We start from the raw sequence: 22,154 nt of genomic DNA, 5'->3' as shown, positions 1-22,154 counted from the left end.
AAGGTTTTTTGCAGTTTTAAGAAAATCGGCCATGAACAAAATGCGAGGAGATGAAGCACTTGCACTCCTTTTGACATACACTATGAAACTCCTAAGATCCTATATGGGCTTATGGCCTGAAGTTAGCGAGGCTAACAGAGGGTGACTAGATGAAAAATGTAAGTTCCAAAAATAGAGTTAAAATTTAAGGTTTTAGAAAATCATAGTCACCCCCATACCAAGTCACTCTTTTTTCTAGTCCAATAGCACTCATTTTTGCCAGTAGTCTTCCATGATCTACCCTATCAAATGTCTTAGATAGGTCAATCGCAATACAGTCCATTTGGCCTTCTGAATCCAGGATATCGGCTATATCTTGCTGAAATCCTACAAGCTGAGCTTCAGTGGAATAACCTTTCCTAAACCCGAACTGCCTTTTGTCAAACCAGTTATTAATTTTGCAAACATGTCTAATATAATCAGAAAGAATGCTTTCCCAAAGCTTACATGCAATGCATGTCAAACTGACTGGCCTGTAATTTTCAGCTTTATGTATATCACCACTTCTTTATACACAGGGGCTATTATAGCAACTCTCCATTCATTTGGTATAGCTCCTTCATGCAAACAGTAATCAAATAAGTACTTCAGATCTGGTACTATATGACAACCCATTGCCTTTAGTATATCCCCAGAAATCTTATCAATTCCAGCTGCTTTTCTAGTTTTCAACTTTTGTATCTTACTGTAAATGTCATTGTTATCATAGGTAAATTTTAATACTTATTTAGTATTACTCCCATCCCCTATCTGGATATTATCCTTGTAACCAACAATGTTTACATACTGCTGACTGAATACTTCTGCCTTTTGAAGATCCTCGCATACACACTCCCCTTGTTCATTAATGATTCCTGGAATGTCCTTCTTGGAACCTGTTTCTGCCTTAAAATACCTATACATACCCTTCCATTTTCCACTAAAATTTGTATGACTACCAATTATGCTTGCCATCATGTTATCCTTAGCTGACTTCTTTACTAGATTCAATTTCCTAGTAAGTTCCTTCAATTTCTCCTTACTTCCACAGCTATTTCTAACTCTATTTCTTTCCAACCTGCACCTCCTTCTTAGTCTCTTTACTTCTTTGTTATAATATAGTGGATCTTTACCATTCCTTACCACCTTTAAAGGTACAAACCTATTTTCACATTCCTCAACAATTGCTTTAAACCCATCCCAGAGTTTGTTTACATTTTTATGCACCATTTTCCAGCGATCTTAGTTACGTTTTAAAAATTCCCTCATGCCTGTTTTATCAGCCATATGGTACTGCCTAATAGTTCTAATTCCAATACCTTCCTTTTTTTCACATTTATTTTTAACTATGACCAAAACAGCTTCGTGATCACTAATACCATCTATTATTTCGGTTTCTCTATAGAGCTTATCTGGTTTTATCAGCACCACATCCAAAATATTCTTCCCTCTAGTTGGTTCCATCACTTTCTGAATCAGCTGCCCTTCCCATATTAACTTATTTGCCATTTGTTGTTCATGCTTCGTCATTCCCATTACCTTCCCAATTGACATTTGATAAATTGAGATCACCCGCTACAATCACATTCCTTTCCTTATGGTTTCACACATAGCTAACTATCTTATCAAGTAATTCTGAATCAGTGTCAGCGCTAACCTTTCCCGGTCTGTACACTCCAAAGACAACAAGTTGCCTATTATCTTGAGCCTTACACCCAGAATTTCATGTTTTTCATCCTTAACTTTTTCGTAGCTTACAAATTCTTCTTTCACCAGAATGAATATTCCCCTTCCTACCATTCCTATCCTATCTCTACGATACACACTCCAGTTTCGTGAGAATATTTCTGCATCCATTATATCATTTCTCAGCCATGATTCAACTCCTATTACAATATCTGGTAAGTATATATCTATTAAATTACTTAATTCGATTCCTTTGTTTACAATGCTTCTACAATTGAGCACTAACATTTTTATGTCATCCTTACTTGACTTCCAGTTCCCTGTTCGCTTAACACCTCTCCCTAGGCCACCCTGTTTCCCTGAAGGTATCTGCCTAGAACCCTTCTAAACAAGTTTCCTGAGCACAGATCCCTGTCTCCTACCCACCCATTAGGATCCAGAAATCTCACTCCCAGTTTCCCATATACCCACTCCATAGTCTTATTTAAATACCCAATCACCTTCCAGTCAGTATTCCTCCTACACAGTATTCCACTGATAACAATCTCTGCTTCCTTAAACTTCCACCTTTTCCTGACTTTCCCTCTCTAATTTACTCAACATCTGTCTTACCCTAATTCCTGGATGGCATACAAACCTTAGTTTCCTTTCCACCACACACTTTCCCCACATGCCTAACAATAGCCACCTATGACCGGAACTTCAACCCCACACACGTTATCAGATCCCCTCCCCCCCACTGTGAGTCTCTCTGATGGCTTCAGAACTACAGTTCAAATCCTGGCCGATGCATGTTTAAATCTTGAAATAAAAGGTTATGCCATGTCTCTATGGATTAGATTTCACATTAAAATTTGAATGTTTTCAGTGGTTGTATTTCTGAGTTTAACACAAAGCTTTATATTTTCTGTCCAGTTTATTTTCACTTTCATCATCATTAAATAATAATTTACTGCTCAGATGTACATGGCTCATAACATATCCAAATTTCAGTGTAATATAGGTGTAGTTCACAAGACCGGTCTTTGAATAAAATGAACTGCAACATCTTTGGTATTACATGTCAACACAGTCCCAGAACCTTTCTATCACAGGTTGTGTAAGACAGAATAACCACTATAACCACCTTTAAAAATGAGGAATGTATGAATATGCAAGAGCTGAAATATTACTGCTGTCCCTGTGATGAATACTGTGGAAGAGTGACTTATTAGGTTGCTTAATGCATATACACTAGTGTCCAAAAGTTAAGCACAATCACTAAACAAGGACATGCCGCCTGATAGGAATGTCAGACGGATTGCTGAACAAACGGAAGCTGACTCGCACACCATATATCACACAACTTGTAAAAAAAAAAAAAAAACCAACAGTGTCAGAAAGGTTCTGATAGCTAAGGTACACCTAACTAACAAAACTTACCAGTGTCTTCCACAACAAAATATGCTGTTAATAGGGTGTATGGTTACCCCTAATGGTCACACATGCTTCGCAGTGACGTGGCATGCTCTCTATCATATGGTCCAAGAGCTCTGCAAAGATCTTGGAGGGTCCTTGGTGGAGGCTGACGGGATGAAATTCGCCTCCCCAATGCATCCCAGGCATGTTCTATAGGATTCAGATTCGCAGACCTCGCTGGCCAGTCCATGCGATGAATGTCTTCCCCAGCCAGAAATTCATCCACCAGAGCAGCGCGGTGTGGTTGGGGATTATCGTCCATTAAGAGGAAGTCTGGACCAACCGCACCTCTGAAGAGTCGAACATGCGGTCTCAGTACCTCACCTCTGTATCTCCGAGTGTTAACAGTGTTCCTTGGACCCCCCCCCCCCCCTCCCCCGTGAAGATGTGCAGGTTACAAGTAACTAATCTCATTTTGTTCCGTATTGAAGATACAATAAGTAAAACTCTTTCAGGATTAAAATTATTGTGTCCACCTATTCAATACAAATACATATATACATATACATAAATACATATATTTGTACTGAATAGGTAGACACAATAATTTTAATCCTGAAAGAGTTTTACTTAAGATATGCAGGTCCGTACGGCCATTCAACATGATGTCGCCCGACATCATGATGCCATCACCACAATACTGGTCCCGTTCCACGATGTTCCTGTGGTTGTATCGGTTACCCGGTTCTCTCCAGATTAATGTGCAATGGGAATCGTTCTGCAAACTGAAGCGGGATTCATCTGTGAAGAGCACAAGCGTCCATTAATTCACTATTCAGTTTCGATGTTGACAGCTCCACAGTAAACGGGCCCGTCTCTGTGCTGGAGTGAGCGGGATGTGCACCGCTGGACATCGGGCAAGCAGCCCTGCTGTTCTGAGCCTCCAGTACACAGTTTGTCAGGAAACACCAAACCCTGAGACGGCTGCAAGCTCCGCCAACAGTTGTCTTGCAGGTGCACTCCAATTTCATTGGGCGGTTAAGGCCAGATATCAGTCCTGCTGTGGGGTGGTTACCCTTGGTCGACCTGGTACTGGCCTACGACTAACATCTCCTGTGTCTCGAAATCATCTCCAAAGCCTGGAAATGACAATTTGTGGCACATTCAAGGATGTGTCTGGCCTGTTTCCAGACGGTCGAGTATTCTACCGTGCAAAATGGGTTCCAAATGGCGTCGTCGTGCCAATATGTTATCACGTTCACCACGAGGGTACACTCCGCACACTCTAACAGGGCAAGCACGACTGAGGGAATATGGGGCACAGGCACTGGCTGTGTTTACCTTGCAGTTATGCCACTAGTCAAAGCAGGGAACACTCCTTTCCTATACACAGTGAACACGTAAGTTTGGAAGGTGCATATGTCATGCGATTTGCGGTCTGTTTCCTGTTGCCTGCTTACTCGTAACTTATGCTTAACTTTTGGATACTAGTGTATTTCAGTGGGCTGGTACGTTGATACGTAATAGCACCTCACGGCTCACTGAGGAAATCGGTAAGAAACTAGCTCACTCCTCATCTTGCTAGTATGCCTGTTTTGAGACACTTGGGCTCTCTTTAATGGTTGATGTTATAACTATTGTCAATTTAAGTAGCCTTTGGCCTGATGACTTTACACACACACATGCACACGCGCACACACACACGCGCGCGCGCGCGCGCAAACACACACACATTAAGGATTAGCACCCTTTGCTCAGCCTATCCAAAAACCACCTTAACCTTTTGTTGGTTACTATATCTAATTTCACACACTTGGTCATGTGTGAACAATTTGACATGCCTGAGTTTTATGAGATTTCTCAGTTACAGCTGTTTCCAGGCTAAATTTGCAGTAAAATAATCTACTTTTCACATACTCGATATGTACATTCATAAATGACTCCTCCTTAGTCCTTCAACCTTGACAGGTCAGTTGTCTCCTTCACTTGAGTTACCTCGTGTAAGCCCATCCCAAGTAGGGGCTGCAGCTGGTTCACTCATCTCAGTGGTATCCTGCCTCTAGGTCTCTTGCCATCGATCTTCCTCTCAACCATCAGTTTTTCTATTGCGCTTGTTCTTTGGGTGATGTGTCCAAAGTATTGGAGGTTGGTCTACTGGATCCACTACAATAGTCTTGTTTTAATTATCAGTTCTTCCAGGATCAGTGCCAAGAGTCCAAGTGACTCTTGGGTTGCGCTGGTACGGCTACATTCAAAGGCTTCGATCTTGTTCCTATTGTCTTTTTACAGAATTCAGGTCTTGGAGGCATAGGTCATGTTGGGAAGACAAGGGTGTTAACAAGATGGGGTTGAGTGTTCTTTGTTATAGGCCTGTCTTTCCAAATCTGAATCAGCTTAGAGGTTGTTGATCTCGCCATAGCTGTTCTTCTCCAGATTTTTCAGAGGTTCCTTCCAAGTTGGAGATATGGGAGCCATATATATAAACTTCTCTACAACATGGAAACCTGCCACCACTTGCAGATTGGGTTGGTTCTCTGCTGTTCTGTCAATGATTGTCACCTTGGTTTTGCCTCTGTTGATCTCCAGGCTATACTCCCCTCCTGTCTGCTTCAAAGCTTCGATTATGGTCTCCAGTTCTTCTGCGCTGGTTCCTACGATGAAGTATCATTGGCATACCTTAAGTTGTAGATCTTCTTTCCACAAACCGATATTGCTCATTCTCACCCTTCCAAGACCTCCCACATGATCTTCTCTATATAGATGTTAAACAGTATCAGGGTTGTTGCAGACATTTTGGTTTACCATGACTGCAGCCATGTGTTTTTCATCTAGATCCACATGAGTTGAAGGGCTCCCATTTCCAAGAGTGTGGTCCAGAGAACAGTGCATTTCACGTAGTTGAATGCTTTTCAGTGAAACATAGGAAAGCAGTCGTATTAAATTCATGCACTTCTCTGCTATGTGGTGGACATTCAGGACTTGCTCCTGGGTACTCTTGCCTGGAATGAATCCAAAACATTCTTCTGTGATTTGAGGGAGAAAGTAACTCTTGAGCTGTTCGTGTATGATATACAGAAGGATCTTACTGGCAATGTGGTACAAGAGCCACAGTCCTGTAAATAGAACAATATTTAGGAGAGCCCTTCTTGTAGACTGGAATAAAAATGGAGCGGCACCAGTTGTTCAGCCATCACCCCATCCAACGTCAAGTTCATTGTGGCTGGCTCTGTATTTTTTAACATTTTCTTTGTGAGTGATTCCGTCTTCAATTGGTGATTTCCTGTTCTTTGGTAGGCTGATGGCTTTCTCAATTTCTGACTTCCGAATGAGGGATTCCGACTGACCGTTACCTTATTCCCTCTGATGACCTCAGTCTGTGGTTTGAAATATCTCACGAGACACTTAACTATCTTGAATAGCTTGTGCAACTTGTGTCTTTCAACGTGGCGTTGCAAGTAGATGTTCTTTAAGAAACCATTTGTGCCCTGTCTGCATGCTTGATTGATCTGGAATATCTGGTCCACATTGTCTGTGTCACCCTTACTGCACTGCCTCTCCTCAATGATCCATAAGGTGTGATTGCTCATCCAGTGCTAACTGGAACATATAACATAATAAATATGACAACTACTAAGAATGTTTGTCAATGTTAACTGTAAAATCTTAAACTCATGTTCATAAAACATTAACATAAATTTAACATTTGGCATAAACTGTTGAAGCAGCAAGATAGTCATACCACTGATCATGCAATGAGGGAATTGCTCACATGTCCTCTCCAATTAAAAAATAAGTAGCATTCTGAAGACAAGCCATTTACTTTTTAGACAAATCCTTTTAACAGGTAGATGATAGAACTGTATAAGTCAGGTAGTTGGAGAGGAAAGTTGTGACCTTTTCCATTTCCATGAAAATTCTATTCCAAATTCATTGAGAGTAATATGCTCATATAGTGACCAACAATGGGTTAAATGAAAATACTGGTGCTGCTTCTGCTTATCTCTTTATAAAGGGCTGGTTTTGAAGGTAGGTAGAGCTGTGTTCAGAAGTGAAATATTTACGAATATGTATTGTGTGTACTGTGTATAAAATTGTAAATGAAATATACAATGTGGGTAGTCAAGTGAATGTGCACAGTCCTTGTGTTAGGTGTTGTATTCATTGTTATACTGAGTGGGTAGTTCACTTCCATTAGTTTAGCTTGCCTTGTATGGAACATAGCTAGCTTCCCCTGCACCTCTCCTTGTGTGGCTAGAGTCAAGACCATAATTTGTATGCTCAGCATCAAATTATGGTCTGTTTGTAGCTGTTCACTAAAGAGAACCATTAGCGTTTCTGGGATGAGAAGGCGAGGTGGCTCGTGGGAGAACATTTTCACTGAGCAAGCAGTTTAGAGTAATGGACACCAGTTGTTTAGTTTTTCACTTCTGATGAGAAGTCAAGTGCTTAAATAAAAACTCTGCAGAAGCGATAGTGGACATCCCACGTGCCTCATTCCAGAGCGTGGACGGGGATGTTGAGAGTCAATCGACTGAAGTTGCGTCCACATCCTCCGCAGGAGCTGCTGGTAGCTCAGTGCGGAGAAGGGCTCCCCCGCCCCCCTCCCCCTCCGCCGAGCTGCTGAAGGCCATACCACAGCCAGTCTCTCCAGCCAGGACACCCTCCCCTGAGCTTATACAGGTAAGACAAATAATATATTATATTGATGTAATTTAATTAAGATTCTGTGTTTCTATGTTGTTTTGGACATCACGGATGTGTGAAGCTTTAATCTCCAAATCCTTTAGTGAAGACTAAGAAAGGAGAATTGCTCTTACTTTCTTAATGCATGATATAGGATTCTTCTTGATTACATATATAGTATGAAGAATGTAAGGGACATATCCACAAGATGAGTTCCAATCGAATGTTAACAAATGGAACTATAATCTCAAAACATTAATCTGTCTGATTCTACATAACATAAACATGATACTGTATAGGCTTTTGGGCTTATGCCGTGTCAAGAAAATAAGGTGAAATTCTTTACATTTTTGCAGAGAACTGTGCTCTGCGTCATCAGGAGAAAAACTTCCTTTTGATATAGTTTCCACCTTTATAAAAGTACTTGTCATAATGGGACACCGATTTATTTATTTATTTATTTATTTATTTATTTATTTATTTATTTATTTATTTATTTATTTATTTATTTATTTATTTATTTTGATTTCACTGGAGAAAATTAAAATTTTTAATGTGCCAATAATAATAATAATAATAATAATAATAATAATAATAATAATAATAATAATAATAATAAATACATTTCTATATATTTCTGTAATAAAAATCTAAAAACAGACCATGAGTACTGAAATATTTTTAATGCTCCTTCACTCAGTCGGCAGTTTGTTATATGATGCCAGAGCAGAATATGCTGAAGTTCTTATTTCATACCTGTCTCATAAACTGATCTTACCTTTCATCAAAATAGTTCGTTCTTGGCTTCATGAGTATCTTCACTTTCGTGGCCACTAGTTACAGAAAGATTTAATATCATGTTACTCTAACAATTGTAAATCTGGTCTGTAGGAAGAATGATCAGTTTATTCTCAATTAAATGTTTTAACGATATCTTGATATGTAATGGCAGCATTAATCACTTCATACCAACTGGATGCTGACAGTGAATGCCTGCCAGTTGTATGTTTCTTGCATTCAAAAATAAAATAACAGGTTAGTGGCAAGCTGTTGGATTAGTTTGAACTTATTTAACAAACAAACAAACAAGCTGGTTTAAAATATTACAAATACTTTTGTGGCAATAAAGTTCATGTGTGCTAAACGTTTTTGGTTCACTGCGGCATAATGAAATAACAAAAGTGTTATCTTTGTGGCAAGTTTTAGCATGTTACTAGTTTCATGGCTTAATAGCCAAGTCTAGACAAGAATTGGTGAACAATATTGTTCATAAACAGAATATTGTCAATGTAATCTAATTATCTCAAGAGAGCTTGGCTTGCTAATCTGTTCCACTCAGTGTCAAGGTTATGGTCTCCTGGAAGGGAATAATAATGTTATTGATTTTATGTCCCATTAACTACTTCTGCGATTTTTATAAAAGCTAAGGTGCCAGAATTTTCTCCTACTCGAGTTCTTTTATATCCAAGTAAATCTACTGACATGAGACTGGCATGTTTGAGCACCTTCAAATACTACCAGACTAAGCCTAATCAAAATTGCCAACTTGGGCTCTGAAGCATATAAATTGAAATAAATAAAAATAATCATAGATCAACAAAGTGTTAAAATCAAGCTGCTGCTTCAGATCAAAGGCCTGAAGAGAAGCTTAAATAAACATGTAATGAAATTAATTATTTTTACTCGCATTAATTCCTATGATTTGCCTTTGAGAATTGAATCTGTGTTTCAGTACATAACACACTTGAAGACAAAGCTGAAAGTGACATGTTGGGAGAATGGACAGAAGGAACATACCAAAATAAATCCTACAATATCTCTATTTACTGGACCACATGTTCCTTTTTTCTTTTTTCTTTTTTGTTCTGAGTAAATTGGTTGTAAATCTTTCTCAGTTTGGGAACCACTGCCTTCCTTCGGACTGCTGTTTTGATGGTTTTGGAAGGGGTTGAGGTTCTGGAAACTTTGTCCTGCAGGAGTTCTTTTACTTGCTGGTAAATCTACTGTCATAAAGCTGGAGTAATTGAACGATCTTCAAATGCCATCAGACAGTGCCAGAAATAAACCCACCACCTGGGGCTGAGAAAGCTGGGCCTCTACCATCTATGCCATTCAACCTGGAAAAATGGATTTCTTATGAACTAACCGAGATATCCATATATGATTTTCTGGTGGTTTGTTGAAGAGCTATGGCCAAGCGAGTTGGTCATGCGGCTAGGGATACACAGCTGTGAGCTTGCAGGAGATAATGGGTTCAAACTCCACTGTCGGCAGCCCTAAAAATGTTTTTCTTTGGTTTTCCATTTTCACAGCAAGCAAATGCTGGGGATGGGGACTTTACCTTAATTAATTCCATGGCCACTTCCTTCCCACTGTGAGCCCTGTTTGCTGGCTTCCTACATAACCGTTGGCAGAGAGTGGTAATATCAGGCACTTCATCCTCATGGTTACCAGTCACCTCCGGTGTCCCACAAGGCAGTACTCTTGGCCCCTTGCTGTTTTCTTTGTTTATGGACGATCTGCCGTCCGAACTCAACGAAACAGCGAATACCCTACTCTTTGCTGATGACTGCAAGATATTTAGGGAGATCAGGAATCCAGCAGATGCAGCTCTGCTACAGTCATCGCTTAATGCCCTCTCGAACTGGTGCCGTACTTGGAAACTTATCCCCAATCCACAAAAATGCAGCCACATGACGATAACACTGCGTAAATCTCCTCTACCGACATCATATTACCTACTCGACAAGCCCATCACCGTGGTTACACAACAGCTTGACCTAGGTGTAATATTCGATACAAAATTACAATTTAAGACCCATATAGAAACATATACAACCAAGGCTATGAAATTACTAGGCATTCTCTATCGCTTCACAGAAATTTCTGACCCCGTTGCTCTTCGCCACTTCTTCCTCACGATCGTTCAACCTCTCTTAAACTACTGCTCTCCGATTTGGTCAACAGCCGCCCCCTCCAATATCAAGCAGTTAGACAGAGCAGTGTCCTTCTTTGCTGCAATTGTAAGGAACAGAAACCCCAAGCTCAGAAATCTGTCTACGCAGCAGATATTAATGGCAATTAATGTGTCACCGCTGCACATCGGGCGACAGGTAGCTGACCTGAGTTCCCTCCACGAGATCTTAAATGGACATTACCGCTCGGAACATCTTGTTTCTCTCTTCTCTCTCCGCGTTCCTTCCCGCTCCACCAGAACCAAAGACCTTCTCCACATTCCCCACACTCAGCACTCAATACTTCAACGATCTTTCCTAATCCGCCTCCCAACACTCTTCAACAATATTAATAGGAGACAAGAGCTTGATATAGCATCAAATAAAAGTGTATTCGAGAGGTGTGTAAATAGTGTCTTAAAGATAAGTTGATGTGAAGGGATTATACCACCATCTTGACCCACGACGACTTGGCTATGAACATGGACATTCTCATGGTTTTCGATTTGGACAGTTATTAGTAGGATGTGTACCTGATCTTGTTATATTTTGTTATGTTTGTTATATTTTATTATGAAAGTTTACGTTTGTTAAATAGTCTGTTGACAGTGCAAGTGAAATTTGCTCAGTGTAGCTGTATCTTGTGCTTCGTGAATAAATAAAAATCCCATCATTGCCAAAAGACCTACAGTATCTGTGTTGGTGCAACATAAAGCCAATTGTAAACAAAAATAAAATAAAAAATAAAATATGGCTCCAAAGTTGTGGCCACCTTTTATGATAATGAAACTGGAATATTTTGTTTACCAGATATTTCTGTGATTTTAATTTGACATTTCAGGGGTTCAGCTGATAAGTGAAAAAGCATCATGCTGTCTTTCTACATAATCTCCTAATTTAGAAATACATTTGTCCTGTCAAATCAATATTTTTTATTATTCCATCCTTAAAGAAAGAATGGGGACATGTTTGCAGCCAGCTGCATGTGAATTCCTTTACTTTCACATTATCATCAAATTATTGTCCTTCCAATGCCTCATTGGTTCAAAGAAATTATAATTGAAGGAGGGTGTTCTGGAGATGTCCAATGAATTTCTTCCAGCTTATTGTGTTTTAAAGGAGCGGTAGGAGGCTTTTCATTATTGTGAAGAATAATGATATCTCGAATTGGTTGCTGACATCATTTGTAGCTATAGGCAGCTTTTGCATTGTCTAGAAGTTGTCAGTAGTAAGCAGCATTCACTGTTTGTCGTTCATGGAGGACGTCAGCTAACAAAATAACTTCTGTTATTCAAAAGAACAACTGCAAGGACCTCTCCAGATAGTAAGCATCTTTTAGCCATTACCGGCACAGCTTCCCCTCTCTTCTGCTACACCATGCTCAATTCAGGGTATCACATGTGATATGGCACTACCCTTTGTAATGGGTCGGGAGCTTCTCGCAAATTACAGACGAGCAACGTTTTTTGCTGGGTAAAGAGACAAGAAACCCACATGGCAGAGATTTTCCAATATTCAAGGTCATCGCTGATGATGCACTGAGCACTACTGTAACTTATTCCTACTGCTGATGCAATTTTGAAAACCTTTGTGTGGCCATCTGATTCAATAAGGTCACAAATGTTTTGTTCTTCATAATTTGTCCACTTGTTTGTGTGGTTCATTTTACACAACTTCCTGTCCTGACAGAAATGTTCTGTGCCAATCAGACACTTGCATATTTGAAATGGTTTACAGTCTTCTCAGAATTTCATGATGTCTTCTTTGACAAGATACTTCATGGTGATGTGTGGTGCAACAGATAATGTACTTCTCACTCATTTCCCACTGATGAGAGGAAAGCCTCCATAAAAGTGTGGGGTAAAGAATTGGCTTCACACATCCTCACTACTCTCCACTGAAAGCCCTAAACCAGTCCCCTGGGTGCTTCAATTGCTAGATGAAAATCCTTGTTTGTATGTGATCCTTCTCTGTACCTTTCACATATCCTCTTCTGTTTTAAGAAATATTTGTGCAACCCATTTTACAGTGAGCACAAAACACACTGCTGAGTTTTTCTTGGTTTGATTCTTAATTCTATCATTACCAGTACTTTTTCCTGTTACGTTCTTATTACAGAATTACTGTATGGCATCTTGAGACATACTCAATAGCTGTGATACACCTACTCCTCACAAAAGTTTAACTCACAAAGTTGAAAAACTTGCATTTTAAAGCAAGTCAGTACTCATGGCTCTAAGGTCACTCATTCTCACTGTAAGGATACATACAATTTAGAAAATGAACTATAATTTTAGGATTATTCATTTGATTGATTGTTACTTTTCTATTATATTTTCTGTTTGTTTGTTTGTTTGTTTGTTTGTTTGTTTGTTTGTTTGTTTGTTTGTTTGTTTGTTTGTTTGTTTGTTTGTTTGTTTGTTTGTTTGCATGCTTGACATAGTTTATTCAGTTTGTGCCACCTGTTACAGTTCTTTTCAAATTTTAAAATTCTCTTAAAATTTATCATTGTGAATGTTTTTCTATAATATTTTAGGTAGCAAATTTTGTTCATGTTGTTGATGTCACCTATTTTTGGTTTAATTTCATTTCTACATGGTTATCTTATTTTATTCTTTGTGTAAACTAGAATGAAGAAAGAAAGAAAGAAAGAAAGAAAGACAGACAGACAGACAGACAGACAGACAGACAGACAGACAGACAGACAGACAGACAGACAGACAGACAGACAGACAGACAGACAGACAGACAGACAGACAGACAGACCAAGCAAATGCTGGGGCTGTATTTCAGTTAAGGCTACGGCCACTTCCTTCTCACTCGTTGCCCTTTCCTATCCTATCGTCACCATAAGACCTATTACTGTAAAACAAATGATTAAATTTTTTAAAAAGAAAGAAAGAGAGAAAGAAAGTGCATTAATGGGAGAGGTAGGCAGAACTATTCTACTTGTCGTCTGACCAAGATTTTCCAAATCAAGTTTTACATAATAGAATTTTCTTTGTATATTTTTATATTTCCTCAATACAAGTACCGAGTTTGCTACGCAGTTTGTTTAACGTAGATATGGGCTTGCATTTGGGAGATGATGATTTCATATCCCACCACTGGCAGCTACAAAGATTGTTTTCCATGGTTTCTCATTTTTACATCAGGCAACTACTGCAGCTGTACTTTAATTAAGGCCATGGTTGCTTCCTTCCCAGTCCTAGCTCTTTCCTATTACATCATCACCATAAGACCTATCTGTGTTGGTGCAGTGAATTTAAAAAAAAATACTGTTAATAAACATGAAGTTTTGTCTGTCTGTCTGTCTGTTCTGGATATGCTCAAAAACTATGGGACCGATTGAGCTGAAATTTGGTAAGGATACTTGAAATCTCTAGTTACGGAAGGGTAATGGGGGATTTTGCAGAGATGTGTCCCAGATTTGCGCAATTTTGGCCCTACATCAAATAATAGGACGGGTAAACATTTGGCCTGGTTGAAATTAAAGATTTTACAAGAACATCATAAGCCTCCGTAGTTCAGTCGGCAGCACATCAGCCTCTCACCGCTGGATTCTGTGGTTCGAATGTCGGTCACTCCATGTGAGATTTTGTGCTGGATAAAGCGCAGGTGGGACAGATTTTTATCTGGGTAGTCTGGTTTTCCCTGTCATCTTTCATTCCAGCAACACTCTCCATTAACATTTCATTTCATCTTTCAGTCATTTATCATTGCCCCAGAGAGTGCGACAGGCTACGGCAGCCAGCACATTTCCTATCCTCGCCATTACATGGGGGCTCTGTTCATTCCATTCCTGACCCGGTCGAATGACTGGAAACTGGTTGTGGATTTTCATTTTTTTTTTGCCATTAGCTTTACGTCACACCGACACAGATATGTCTTACGGCGACAATGGGATAGGAAAGGTCTAGGAAGTGGAAGGAAGCCCCGGCATTTGCCTGGTGTGAAAATGGAAAACCACGGAAAATCATCTTCAGGGCTGCCGACAATGGGGCTCGAACCCACTATCTCCCGATTACTGGATACTGGCCGCACTTAAGCGACTGCAGCTATCGAGCTCGGTGATTTTCATTTTCACAAGAACATCAAAATTATGCATTTTCTTTGTAACTCTAACAGTTAATCTGTAACTGTTAAGTTCTTCAGTCTGTAAAAACGAATTTATGATAAAATACTTTTGAGGAAATACCTAAAAAACAAAACATTCAACAACATTATATCTGAAAAAATAAAGTTAGAATGACATGATCCATTCTTGAAAGAACTTTATCAGATTCTATTAAATCATACTTTTCTTAAATCTATATATATGAAAATTACTTAAAAATGTAACACCATTCATGTTTAAATTCTTTTAATACCCTTTAATACTCAAAAGTTAAATTGGTTAAATTAGTTTTGAGAGACTGAAGAGCCTAACAGTTATAAATGAACTGAGTCAAAACTGAAAAGAAATGGCTTCCACTTTAACAAACTCCAATGGTTTTTGAGAAAATTTGGCTTTCTTGTTTCTGGCTGTGGTTGCTTTCACTAGTGAATAGGCTACTCATTTCGCGCGTAGGTAGGGGTCATGTGAAGCCATCTTCGTTATCATTCGGGTAAAGCCATTCGTTCGTTAACAGGCCAGCTGAAGAATGAGTGTGCCATTCTACTAAAAGCATTTGGAGGCTACAGTTGTATTCTTGAGATTGCTAAGTGTGCTTATCTATATTTGAGATGAGCTGAACTCATTATCGTCATCATATCATATTCATATTCTGTATTTCTGCCTTTTAATAGTGTGTAGGTACATGATTCATATTTGTTGGGTTTATAATTCATGTTTTATTTTGCGTCATTATCTAGAGAACCAGTGTTTCAGTCTTGGCCAGCTTTATGTGGCATGCTCTCAAGTGTCGAGGGTGCATAACCTATCAGTTTATGTATCCAGTGAGAAGGTCATAAATATTCTCTACAAGAGCATGTTGTGAGACACACACATACTTGCAGGCAACCTTAATTTAATCACTTTAATCCTTGCTCGTAAATCCATACAAAGAACGGGTACTTCAGTTAGTATTGTTATAATAATATCGTATTAATATCGTATTGCTTTGGAATTGTGCTATAGAAGGCAATTACAAATAGCATGGATGGCACACTGCACTGACTCGTTCCTAAAACAATTCGGCGGGAAAATGTGGCTGTCACCCTTTTGAGACAACAGTTTCTGAAATACTTTGAAGACCAGAAGCAATAAAAAACTGATCATCAAGAGAAAAGTTAATGGCTGAAGACCCAGAGGACTTATACCATCGCGATTGGTGAACCAACTCAAGAGCCAGACTGGATAGAGTTTGCATTATGCCATCAGTCGTGCCCAGGATAGGGAAGCCTGGAGGTAAACTGACAACATGCTGTCATTGCACCCTTACAGAAAGTATCTAAATATGCCAAATATTAAGTGAAGATAGTCACAGCAAAACTTCTTGATTGACTTTAGAATAACACCATGTACACCAGTGAGGAGGCTATTTACACATCTACTTCCAAGGTTGTACTTCTAGAAGTACGAGATTGTTGGGGCTTATAATGCCTTTTACATCATTGACAGCCACCACTTGTTTACTGCCCTGTTCAAGTGAACTGTAGGATCGATTATAAACTCACACCTGGAAGTTTTGTAGTAGGTGAACTGTGTTACGGATCATGAAATGCATGTATCTCATCCATCCAGAACAATGATGTCATCAGTAAAATACAATAAGTCTAAGATCATACGGAAAGTATAGAGGTGTAGAAGAATTGCAAAGATACATTGACTGTCAATTAGTGATACTTCGGTACCAGTACCTATTATTTAAAGTATTGGGAGGCAGTTCTCTATATTACACTTCTCTCCTATTACACTATACATTTTCTTTTCTTTATTATACTTTCACTGTGTAGTTACAAAAAAAAAAAAAAAAAAAAAAAAAAGCAGAAGGTCATTTTTGCAGACTTGTTGTATTTTACAAGTTCTACGTCAAGCTAAGAGTATGATAGCAGAGGAACAGAGGCAGATTATCAGCCAACGGATGAAGTAGTTACGGGAGGAAAGGAAGAAAAATAGAGGCATTTCCTCTCTCCAGGAAAGTGCTTTCTGCTGCCCTATTTCAAGTGGTGTAACTGTTGTTTTAATTCTAGATCCAATAATTTTTACTTACATTACTAAAAATACAGTAAGTTTAACACATGCAGGCACCTGAAAATGGTAGCCTAAGAAGTTACTTCTTCTGAAACAAAACATTCTATATGTGCTTGCTTTTGGCTTTAATTTCAATCCAAAGATTTTTCTAAAGTTTAGAACTATTTCTTATTCAAGACATTATTTATTTTACAATAACAAGAAAACAATTTCATATAAGGATGTCCAGTACTTCCATCCACTCTAACACTGCCTCTTATGGTATAAGGAAGTCAGCCCAGCTACCAGAGTAAGAACGTAGCTTGCAGCTGCCAACGATATGAGTGATGGTTTTCCGTGGAGCACCACAGTCACATTCCGGTACGTTATGCAGTTCCACTTGTACAGTGAGTCCCTGCATCTTCCTTGGCCTGTCTGAGCTCTGTTAAGAGTGACCCACTGCCTGTGGGGTAGATGAAATCCACTAATAATTTGCGCACTAGAAAACACGTTGTGAAGGGACAAGTCTGTTGAAGATTCTCAGCGGTCTTTCCAAGTTTTCACAGCATTAAAGTTGTTGCGGGTCATGTCAGCAGCATCACACAAAGGTGGATGGCTTGACTTCAACCTTTGAAGATTAATTCTTGTATTATGTTTTATCAAGTCAGTTTGCTTTGTGATACAGGTCGTGTACCATAGTTTTAAGCTTGCATTTAGGAGGTGGTGGGTTTAAACTTCACCATTGGTAGTCATGAAGTCATAGTTTTCCATTTTCACACCAGGCAAAAGCTGAAGTTGTACATTATTAGAACCATGGCTGCTTCCTTCCCTTACTTATCCCATTATTGCCAAAAACCTGTCTGTGTTAGCATGACGTTGAACCTGTTATGAAATAAAATAAATATATATTTATAATTTAACACATTTTATTTTGATATTTTATTAGGTAAAATTGTGAATTAATCTTTTCTGTGTATAAATTATGGTCTTAATATAGGGCTTGTCCTTCATGTATGATATTTGAAATATTGTGTAGATTTTGTTTTTCAGGTATAATCCAGAAGCTAATATTAAATGTAGTCAGCTATCTTAGAAAGGAAATGAAATGATTTCTGTTTGTTGAGCAACAATCTTTTGACTGATATGTTGTACTATGTGTAGGAGGGAGTGGCTGATAAGAACCTAAAGCAAGAGAACAATACCTCCGTTAGTAATGACTCATCAAAACTTCCCCCACCATCAAATCAGTCAATACAGAAACCTCAGTATTCTTCTAGTGAAGAAAGCGAAGATGATGAAGAGGATGTTAGAGATTTAGAAGGCCGCATTTATACAAAAAAGGGTCAAGAGGTCAGTCTTAGTGGCCAGTAGCATAAAACCCTGAGCTCTTTCTTGTAGGTTTCCTCCAGCACCTGACTGGCATTAGTTCAGCTGAGATATTATTTATTTTCAATGCTTTATTTCTTTTTCTGTTATTCTGCATGTTACTTATTGATCATGTCTTTATTTTGTATTTTATTATTATTTATAAGAGTTGAGTTCACATCTCTCTTTTGTTGATTTAATTTAGTTGAGAATGGAGTTATATTTTGTTTACTTTTTTGTTTTGCATTACTTTTATTGTATACTGAAATCTGCTATTTCCTCAAGCTCATTAGATCTGATTGAGCCAGAATACTATCAAGTAGAGCTCGGCAAAATAGGCATTTAATGCTTTGGCAGGCAAAAAAGCACTCTTAGAGTTATTTTGGAAGAAAACACTAAAAATCTTTTAATTTCACTTAAAATACATTGCAGTGCAATAACAGTGTAATTTTTTAACAGTTGCATATCTAAAAATTTGCATTATGAAGACGTATTTCTATTGTTGGTACTCTTCGCTGATAAAACTTGACTGTAAATTCTTAAACTTTAGAAATTCTATTCTAGTGATATTATCTTGTCACAGACATAACATATCATTGGAAAATTTTCATTGAATGAATCGTGTTAATCTGAAATACAAGTTTTGGATATCATATGATTACAGTACTGTCTCTTTATTGAATACATGATTCTTATTAATACAGTTCTTATTGAGAGAAAACCCAAGCTTTTCTCTTTGCATTTTTGCATCTTACCATTTATCTGTTGAATGGTTAAACAAACCAGTAACAGTAAAAATAAAAGTTCTTCTATCTGCGCCACATTGTTAACATTGCATATCCAATAATGGAATGGAAGCTATATAAAGTGAACTAACAACCATGGCTTCAAATACCATATTATAACTTGAAATAATTCCTAATTAAGATGAATTTTGCTAGTAACTTCTTCAATTTTTTTTTTGCAGAAGATCATGAAAAGATATTTAATTGTTATACAATTTTAAAGGTTCAAAATATGATTTTCAAATTTGCCATTCAGAAATAAAGATGAAAAGTAGGTAAAATCTGATATCATCTCATAATCTGTTAGGGTTATCTATAAAACATATCCCTTCTTTATAATACAACCATATCAATGTTTCCTCTGAACATTTTCTAAAACATATTGTAAACCTAATCAGGTAATGCCACAGCCACTTAAAAATTAAATCGCTTTTAAATTATTGTAATAGTAAATATTCTCCTCCTAGTTCATAATGTGTTATAGGAAGCTGAAAATTAGAAATAGATTAAATGTGGATATAAAAGTTTTTCCTCATAGTGCTTTCTTGCCTCCATATTAAAACTTGCATAAGGTTTGTAAAGAGGGCTGTATATAGTTAGAATAAATTTTACCATATCTGATGAGATTTTATTCAAGTTGATGATATGCACTAGAATCATGTTCAGTTTGATTATCGTATTATAATTGTATTGTAGATCTCAAGAGCAAGTGCCGGTAATGTGAAGAGGACCAAGGAAGAGATTGAGGCTGACCCCGAAGAGGAAGACGACTTCGGCTACACAGCAAGTAAGTCATGAGCTTTTACTTTCCTGGATGTTATATGATTATTTACAGCTGATTTGAATTTATCAAGAAATTTATTTGTCAAAAGAATGATAGGTTTATAACTTATAGACATGATACCGTATAGGCTTTTGGGCTTATGCTATGTCAAGAAAATAAGGTGAAATTCTTAACGTTTCGCAGAGAACTGTGCTCTGCATCCTCAGAAGAAATCTCGACTGTCCACAAGAAGTACGTGCCGTGAAAGCATTAATGGCAACAGGTTTATAACTTGTCATGTAGAAAGGTTTCTGATTCACTGGTGTATACTAGCTTTTTTTTTGGTTGGGGATGGCAGTATGTATGAAACAGATATCTGTTATATTTTGATATTTGCGATAGCTTCGAAAGCATTTACATCAGAATAGTTCACTTGGAGAGTAGTATAATTGTATAAACACATGTAAGAATTTTGAAGGGACTTCTGGGGACTATTTTACGATACATCATTGATTGCAGTTGCTTTCATTGTCTACAGTACCATAATAATCCTTATGCTCAATGATGCTGAAATATAAATATTATATGCCAGAAAACTGAATCTTAATGAGGCTCATTATAGTTCAAGTTTCATTATGATACAGGTTCTCCACCAATCAGAGTTCAGATTTTCATTATGATACATGTTATCCACCAATCAGAGTTCAGATTTTCATTATGATACAACTGTTTGACCAATTAGGTAAGGATAGCATCGCACCTGCGCTCAACGCACTAGCTTCGCACTTGTTTCCAAAATCAAACATGTCTAACATCAATGCACCTTCTACTTCCAATATTCCACAACTACACGGCACATTTCCGCAAATTCACTCACCAACTGTGCAATAAACAATTTGTAATTGAAATAAAGCTAGGTTATGATAACCTTCTATCAAAGCTTTGAAAACATTTGACATTATCAAGGTCTCTGATCCACTCACGGAAAATCAGTAACCCAGCTTATGCGCTATGTTCAGTAAACTCAACTGTCAAGCGACATCTTGACAGGAATTTATGAATATTTAAAAAATAGAGTTATAATTATCGTCAAGCATAAACAGTTGTATGCAACTCGCTTACAATGGTAATTAAGATACTCGTATGGAAATTATAAAACGAGCGAAGCGAATTTTATAAACATACTCGTGTCTTAATTATTGCCATTATAGGCTTGTTACATAATGTACTATTATGAAACCTGTGTTAATCATAGATACAGAAAATAGTTTAGTGATGTCAAAATTAGATCTCATTCCACAAGTAGTGATAGATGGAGGTGCGATATCATGCTAGTCAACAAGACTTTGAATGTCAATGAAACCTTCACCGCAATTTTACCTTTAGTTTTGTCCAGACAAAATCTTTGTTTTGAAGAAAATGATTTGCATTCCTATTCAAATGACTAAGGATTAATTGGTATGTCTTAACAAGTGCACCAAAATTAATCTGTATTGATTTTGTTGTTTAAAAAATCAACATTTTGATCAACTGTATTGATTAGGATTTCAGGAGTTAGAACTTTTGGGACCAAGTACTGACAACTGTCATAAACATAAACATAATAATAATAATAATAATAATAATAATAATAATAATAATAATAATAATAATAATAATAATAATAATAATAATAATAATGTTATTTGCTTTACGTCCCACTAACTACTTTTTAAGGTCTTCGAAGACGCCGAGGTGCCGGAATTTAGTCCCGCAGGAGTTCTTTTACGTGCCAGTAAATCTACCAACACGGAGCTGTCGTATTTGAGCACCTTCAAATACCACCGGACTGAGCCAGGACCGAACCTGCCAAGTTTGGGTTAGAAGGCCAGCGCCTTAACCGTCTGAGCCACTCAGCCCGGCACTGTCAAAAAAAAAAAAAAAAAAAAAAAAACAGATCAGACGTAAGGCTTTTCAGGTGTTTGCTCTATCAACCAGCGTTTTGTCTTAGGTCTGACACTAGGCTCATCAGAGTGGGATGTGTCAGACCCTACCCACTGATGCTGGGGTGTATGCAGGTGAACTTATCAGAAGCCCATTATAAGAGGCACAGTCTGATAACTGCATACGGGAGATAAATCTCCACAATGGAATTATTGCCCACCCAGCAATTCCAAATGGAAATTCTAAGTTCCCATGGAGGGAATTAGATATTTTTCCACCAATAGAGCATGTCAAAAAACAGATCAGATGTAAGGCTTTTCAGGTGTTTGCTCTATCAACCAGTGTTTCGTCTTAGGTCTGACACTAGGCTCATCAGAGTGGGATGTGTCAGACCTGCGTACACCCCAGCGTCAGTGGGTAGGGTC

At 38.0% G+C, this 22,154-nt stretch overlaps 1 protein-coding gene across 3 annotated transcripts in view; it reads left to right on the top strand.

Annotated features, from left to right (window-relative positions):
- The window catches only part of LOC136873924 (multiple PDZ domain protein), a 2,156,217-nt gene that overhangs the window by 898,096 nt on the left and 1,235,967 nt on the right, over positions 1–22,154 (top strand). For all 3 annotated transcript variants that reach the window (XM_067147286.2, XM_067147283.2, XM_067147285.2), the window contains 2 exons: positions 7,603–7,782; positions 19,740–19,830. In XM_067147286.2, the coding sequence (XP_067003387.2) occupies positions 7,603–7,782; positions 19,740–19,830 (271 nt within the window). The remainder of the gene's footprint in view (positions 1–7,602; positions 7,783–19,739; positions 19,831–22,154) is intronic.

This window comes from Anabrus simplex, chromosome 5 (assembly GCF_040414725.1).
Source record: "Anabrus simplex isolate iqAnaSimp1 chromosome 5, ASM4041472v1, whole genome shotgun sequence".
Classification (NCBI taxonomy): Eukaryota; Metazoa; Arthropoda; class Insecta; order Orthoptera; family Tettigoniidae; genus Anabrus; species Anabrus simplex.
Note: the sequence above shows the minus strand (reverse complement) of the source record. Positions and strands in the feature narration are given on the sequence as shown.